This window comes from Penicillium canescens (assembly GCF_028828765.1).
Source record: "Penicillium canescens strain IBT 15451 chromosome Unknown utg000009l_segment0_segment0, whole genome shotgun sequence".
NCBI classification, from domain to species: Eukaryota; Fungi; Ascomycota; class Eurotiomycetes; order Eurotiales; family Aspergillaceae; genus Penicillium; species Penicillium canescens.
Window position 1 is genome coordinate 901,898 of NW_026703971.1, and position 7,109 is coordinate 909,006.

Below are 7,109 nucleotides of genomic sequence, written 5' to 3' on the forward strand. Positions count from 1 at the left end.
GCTCCATTCGTGCGGAGGACGCGGGGTCTTCCACGCCGGGACTATAATGCTCTACACAATGGCCTGGTTTCATCACCTTCTGAGCAATCCGAGGAATCCATTTGTGAAATAGGACGCCCCTACTCTCCGGAACCCTCTCCGTCTAGGGGCCCTGAGCAAACACCCCAATCTAAGCGGTCCTACTGTATGCCTAGTTCTTCCCCCTCCCCGCTTGATCCCGCGTTTTCAGAGAGCACGAGCAATACGAGTAGCTTGCATCCGTATAAGAGACGAAAAACCAAGTCCTATTCTAGTTGGACCACTGAGCACTTTTGGACCACAGAGCTGGACAACACTTGGTGTCGACAGGGCGGCCCCTTGAAGAAAGACCGATTGCTGGTTTGCAAGCACTGTAGCTGGTCCTCCAGGGATTCGGCGCGCTATGGTTCCACTTCGAATTTGTTGGTGCATCTCCAGACCAAGCATCGTATCAAATCCGGGAATCACCCTATATTGTTGCCCACGGCCGAAGGGAACCTCGACCCATTCTTGGAGTCGCCGGGGAAGAAGGCTGATGTTGAAAAGACGCTAGTCCAATGGGTCATTCAAACAAGGCAGCCTTTCACGGTAGTGGAGCATCCGGCGTTCAGGGCACTTATTGAAGCAACGGGGGTTAAGTTGCCTATCAGGACCGCTGACACTCTCTTCAATCGAATCAAGGACGAATTCCACTCAGATAGGGCTTGCGTGAAAGAAAAGCTTGCTATAAGCAGTCGAACACTCGCATTATCTCTTGACGTTTGGACTTCGGAGAATCAGATCGCGATAATGGGTATCATGGGTCATTGGATCTCACCCGAGTTTGAAAAGCGAGAAGAGCTTCTCGAGTTCACGGATATCAATGGACCACATTCTGGAGAAAATCTTGCGGAGATTGTGCTAAAGATGCTCGAGGAACTGGACATTGCGTTTAAACTCCTGACTATCACAGGAGACAATGCGGGCAACAACGGGACTCTCTGCGATAGTCTGCATGACGAGCTCTGCAAAAAGTACGACAACGATGATGACCGCTTTCGCATCAGGCCGCTAATGCGGTTCCGTGGACGACAGAGCTTTATCCCTTGCCTTGCCCACGTCCTCAATCTGATTTGCAAGGACGTGTTAGCTTCTTTGAGGGCCGGCTCGGCACGAGAGGCGAAGGCGATGCTGGACGACTTGGCCGTCAATACTAGCTCAGCATTTAACTCCCTTCACAGCACGAAAGGAGCAATCATGAAAATCCGGCTTTTGACGCTATGGATCGCCCGCAGCCCACAACGCCGCCAAGATTGGAAAGAAGTGTCACCAGGCAAGCAAATCAGCTATGATGTTGACACCCGATGGAACTCAACATATGTCATGATCCAAGACGCCCTCCGGCTACAGACTGAGCTGGGGCAATTTGTCCGGATACATCCAGAAGTCCAGGCCCTTCAGCTCACCGATGACGAATGGTCGACGCTTCAGCAAGTAGCCAAGATTCTCAAGCCGTTTTGGGACCACACAAACTCCGTATCAAAGACTCGCCCGACAATTGTGGAAAGTCTACCAATTTATTGGAGCTTGGACGACTTGTTGAACGACGTTCGGAATGCCGCGGGAGACTTTGAAGATGTGAACACTGAAATTCGAAATGCAGTGGAAAGAGGGATTCGGAAGATGAACAAGTTTGCCAGGAAAATGGACGACAACCTTCTTTACTACGTTGCTTCCGTGTTGGATCCGCGTATCAAGTCGTCCTTGATTGTATCGCAGATGAGTGACCAGGATGCAGGGCTCATCATTTCTCAAGTGCGCGAGTTTCTAAAGAAAGAATATCCTCCGGAGGCCTTTACCTTGCATGAATCTGAGAACTCACGTCCGCCAGGGATGTCGGAAACCATGTGGAAAACTCTGCGCAAAGTTCAGCCTGCCCAAGGAAAACTTTCATCTGATATCGATAAATATTTGGACTCACCACCGGTCAGCTGGTCCCACCATATGATCGGCGATGCGGACGAAGAATGGGTCCTGAAATGGTGGAGGGCCAACGAATTTAATTTCCCTCTAATGGCAAAAGCCGCTCGCGATTACCTATCGATCCCCTCAGCAGAGGTCGGTATTGAACGTGAATTCAGTAATGCCAGAGATATGTTGGGTCTCCGAAGACACTGCCTAAATGCAGAGACTATGCGATGGTTGATGCTACTGAGAGAACGGTATCAAGCATAAATTTCTGGTAATTCAAAGTTCAAAGCCTCGCATTATTACGCTGCGTAAGAACAAAATGATGAACCCTATTGATGTATTGGGATGTAATGAAATGAATGGTAATGTATGGGATCTGCGTATTTGGGATAAATATGAATTATTCATTTATTCATGATTAATGCGAATATGAATAGACGGCTTATTCATATTCATATTATTCAATTCATTTAATTCATATTCGCAGATATTCATGATTATTCACAAATAATCATATTCCTTTCGGAGCCCTAGTGATCGCGAGTCCATTTTTGCTTTGAACCAGGCCGAGGCGCAGGGTACCCTTTCCTTCCTTTCTTCTCAAATGAAGTTTTTTGAAGGTTTTGATGGGGCTTGTCACAACCCCGATTATATAGTCACTGACATCATTGGTGATGGTTGCCATTGAGTGGGAGTGTTGAGTATTGCGGTGGTCAAAGCTTATGGCGGATTAGCGATGGACGTTTAAATAGATGCGATTCCCACTTCTGATAAAAAAATACACTCAACAAGAACACTACAACTACCTATCTCAACAAGAATATAGTTCGAAATGAGGGTTAATCTATGGTATACTGGTTGATAAGTATGCTCTGAAGATGGATGCACATACTAGTGAGCGTTGAGCATATTATGATTTCGACTGTCCGGTCGGGTTACATAAGACGATGTTTGTAACGGGCCAGAGCCCAGCAGTGAAACTTTTGCCATGGTCTGTCGAACATCCCCTTAGGCAGAAAATTCCTAAAGGATTCCATAAATTCCATCGCAATCTTCCATCAGAGACAAGATTGATTCCCTTCCTTTCCTTTCGAAGAAAGGATTATAAAATATCCCCAAGGATTCCACATGATTCCGTCAGGGACCGAACACATTCTCTTAAGAGACGGGACTGATTCTCTTCCTTTTCTCACTCCGAATCACGCGCTCTTCCTAATATCCATGCAACCCTCCAAGTCTGCTACAAAGTTTATTTCACCCTGCCCACCCAGAATTGTCCTCCGGGACAAGCTCGTACTCTGTTCACTTTTCTGCAATATTCCCCAAGCCTCAAATCCGAGCTCTAACATTCCGTGCCTTGTCAGGCAGTGGATTTACTCTGCCGTGGAAATTGGAAAGTATATTACCTTGGACTAAGCCAATTTAGGAAAGTTTCGACTTTGTAGCCGAAGGATTTAAACTTTTTCCTCGAGGACAAAGTGTAATGTCGGAGCAAGCTGAGACAGTACTCCCAGGTAGGAGTAGGCAAACTATAATGGCCGGCGCCACCAGAAGCAACTGAAAGTGGCCAGTCCGTCAAGATAGGGAATGAAACGGTGCCTGTTGGATCCCCCTGTATTGATGGTATTGTCCTGTCACCCTGATACGCACTACTTATACATTAGGGTTAGACCTGTATCTATAAAATACTGGGTCCTGACCCACAGAACTCTATAACAATACAACAAATATACACATGCTACAAGAGTGCCTAAACTTATTCGTGCACTAGTATTAAAGAGGATGGTGGATAATCATCCTTGCCACTCGGGCATTCCGGTTGGTTGTGATTGGCCAAGTCACGAGGCGAAAGGGGTGTCAGAATGTAATGTCTTCGATAAGGTCGACGGACCACTGCATGCCAAGTGGGTCGGAGTCAATTTTGTTTAAGCTTCTTTTGTCGTCGCACGATTAGCATACCCTCGTTCCACCGGCCATAGCCATCTGGCTTATCTTCGACGCCTCGGTGTAATCCGTAGATGCTGCGACAGTATCTCTTCGCTAACCAGGCTTTTTCGTAATAGGTGGGCGGAATTCCTTTGATTCATTACATTTATCCTTTTTTCGTCTTTGAGTTTCTTTTCCCGCATAATTTAGGATAATATCTCGCGTGGGGAAAAGAAAATTACATCAGTCCCCGCGGCCACAAATTTTGCGCACGCCATATACCTTGGAAGGCCAGATGATGTTTGACGCTGGTTACAGTATGCGAAGTTGCCCGGGGCACGCGAAATTAAGGAATTGGTTGGAGAAGCAGAAGATAGAACTTGACAGTGGATCCTAGTGATATTATGCGGGGTTAACTGGGGCAGGGAAACCCCGTCAATCATTCAGACATATGACGAGTACAGGGCTACTGCTGCTCTTTAGATTGAGCCACTTGTACCGCTTAACACATACCTATTCGGGATTAGAGGACTAGTTGAGATTAGGTGTTCATCTAGTCTTTAACGGTGCACGGTAGAAAAAAACATCCTATCAATGGATCTCTGATAGCCATCCAGCGATAGTATATAGCCGGGTACACCCGCTTGGTAACTAATTATGGCGACTTTGATCCCCGATAGTGGACATGGAAACCCATGCTTTTGGCCCCAATCCCGTTCATAGGGAAGCTTGTTGTTTCCCATGGGTGGATGGTGCCAAAGCTTACTTCCCCGGCCAAAGACCCATGAAAAGATCTCTTATCACCCCCACTTGCCTTTCACTCGTACGGCGTACTGTGTACCTGTATGGAGAGAGGGATATATAGCGGGTCTCAGCGATTACGGACGCCAGCGGAGTTCCGAAAACCCCCTATCAGTGTTATCTTCGGTTCCGTTGAGTGAAACGCGGAACGCCTCTTGCCATCGAAGCTTTATATGCGTCTCGACCCTCGGTCGATGTTGCCCGTAGGTGGATTTCGCGTCTCAAACCGCACTGTAATCAGCTTCCCATTCCCCCATATCTAAGGATTTGCCTCCAGAAGCAGAAGTTGTGTGATTATGGATGCCGCAGGGAGTCTGACCATTGAGCCAATTGCGAATACTCGAGCCAATCCGGCGGCGGAACATGTCCTGGCTAAGCCCGAGATCATGGAGCGTACCTGGGGTCTGGAAGCTCGAGTCGATGATACCGTCTCCTTCGAGGAATATGAGTATTGGGCTAAACTTGAGCGTGTTGATGAAGTGGAACGAAACCGCCAGTACGTTGAGAAGCGCGGTCCACGTACGGTAGCCACGGTCCTGAAGGCGCGATTTTCGCACGGCCATCATCATGAGGAGAAGAAGGAGCAAGAAGGTGCTAGCAATGTTCTTCAACATGCTATGGAGATCGTGGTTGAACAGAAGAATCCAACCAGCACTCAGCACAATGAAGTAACCGCGACAGAAGAAGAGTGGAAAACTGCAGCCAGGGCATTGAAGACAGCCAGCTGGGGAACCATATTCTTCCTAATCACAACTGACATCCTCGGTTGGGCATCTACCCCGTGCGTTTTCCAATTCTCTTCTATCAAGTCTCTAGGGACATGTTGAATCCGGCAGATGCTAACACATACCCAGATACGCATTTTCTACCGTCGGTTATGGCCCGGGAACAGCTCTCTATATCATCTTCTCTATTGCAGCTGGCCTTAGTGGTTGGATCTTATGGAAAGTTTGCATGCATCTTGATTCTTCTCAGTACCCCATCTTGAGTTACGGCGACCCTTTCTTCCGTATCTTTGGCAAAAAATCACGCCACTTTATCAACGTCACGCAAGCCTTCCAGCAATTCATGACCGTTGCTGTGCTTATTCTGGGAAGTGGAACGATCATCGCTCAGCTGTCGAGCGGATCAGTGTGCTATATTGCCTGCCTCGTGATCTTCACGGCCTTTGGTATCATTGCTGGCTTGATTCGTGGCTTGCAGCATGTCGGCTGGCTGGCCAACCTGTCCGTTTGGCTCAATATCGTCAGCTTTCTCATTGTGTGAGTATTATGGCAATTTACTATCTCGTATGCGACACTAATGGCGTGAAAGCATGGTTGCCGCTGCCAAGTACCCAGTCTATTACCCGGCTACCACTCAGGGCACGCGCATTCATGATGTTGAATCTATTGTGAAGTTTGCGGGACCTCCCCCGTCGCAGTATCAGCCTGCAGCTGTTGGATTTGCGGGACAGTTGAACGGAATCAACCAGATGGTTTGTATGTAACTTTGGCTCGTTCATTTTTAAAACCACCTTCACCTCCCTCTAACCTTCGACATCAGACAGCTGGGGCGGTGCTCTGCTCTTCGTGGCTTTCATCGCCGAAATGCGACATCCGATGGACTTCTGGAAGGGACTTCTATGTGCCCAGATTTTTATCTGTGTCGTGTACATTTTCTTCGGCGTCTTTGTAGGTTGAACTCACTTAGTGCTACGCGAAAGTTATAAGCGCACTAACGGTCGTACCCGTGAAGGTTTACTCCTTCTATGGCCAATACTCCGCCCTAGTTATCACAACTGCAGTTCAGCCTCTCTCATTGCAGACGGTTAGTAACGTATTTGCCCTATTGACAGGTGGCATTGCATGTGGTAAGTATCTGTTACAAGCATTGAATATTTTCATCTCGCTAAAACTCTGCTACTAGTCATGTACTTCAATATTGGTATGAAGACAGTCTACATCGAGGTGTTCCAGGAAATCTTCCACTTCCCCGCAATTACCACTACAAAGGGGCGTTGGATTTGGTACACCTTGGGTCCCCTCTACTGGGTCATCGCCTTCATTGTTGCCGCGTCCGTTCCAAATATGGGTGGTATCTCGGGCCTCGTCGGAGCTCTGCTCATCCTCAACTTTACCTACACATTCCCGGCCCTCTTGAACATTGGCTTCAACTGCCAGCTCGGTGCCCAGCTTCCTGGCGAAGGCTTCGACCCAACCACTCGCGTCACCACGAGACATGACAACGGCTGGAAGAGATGGGTTCGTGGATACTTCAAGCGGTGGCCAGTCAATACTGCCAGCACTGTTTACTTTATGGGCGGTCTCGTCCTTTCCGGTATGGGTGCGTGGGCATCTATTGAGGCTTTGATTGTGTTCTTCAGCGGAGAAGGCTCAGTTGCCACCTCATGGGGATGCGCTATTCCTGTGTAG

At 48.1% G+C, this 7,109-nt stretch overlaps 1 protein-coding gene across 1 annotated transcript; it reads left to right on the plus strand.

Annotated features, from left to right (window-relative positions):
* Positions 1 to 4,991: 4,991 nt before the first annotated feature.
* N7446_011877 (uncharacterized protein) lies at positions 4,992 to 7,109 on the plus strand (the record flags this gene model as incomplete). The annotated part of the gene is made up of 6 exons (XM_058520619.1): positions 4,992 to 5,476; positions 5,550 to 5,957; positions 6,010 to 6,176; positions 6,241 to 6,368; positions 6,433 to 6,547; positions 6,604 to 7,109. 6 exons carry the CDS (start codon positions 4,992 to 4,994, stop codon positions 7,107 to 7,109), a joined length of 1,809 nt encoding a protein of 602 aa, XP_058366905.1.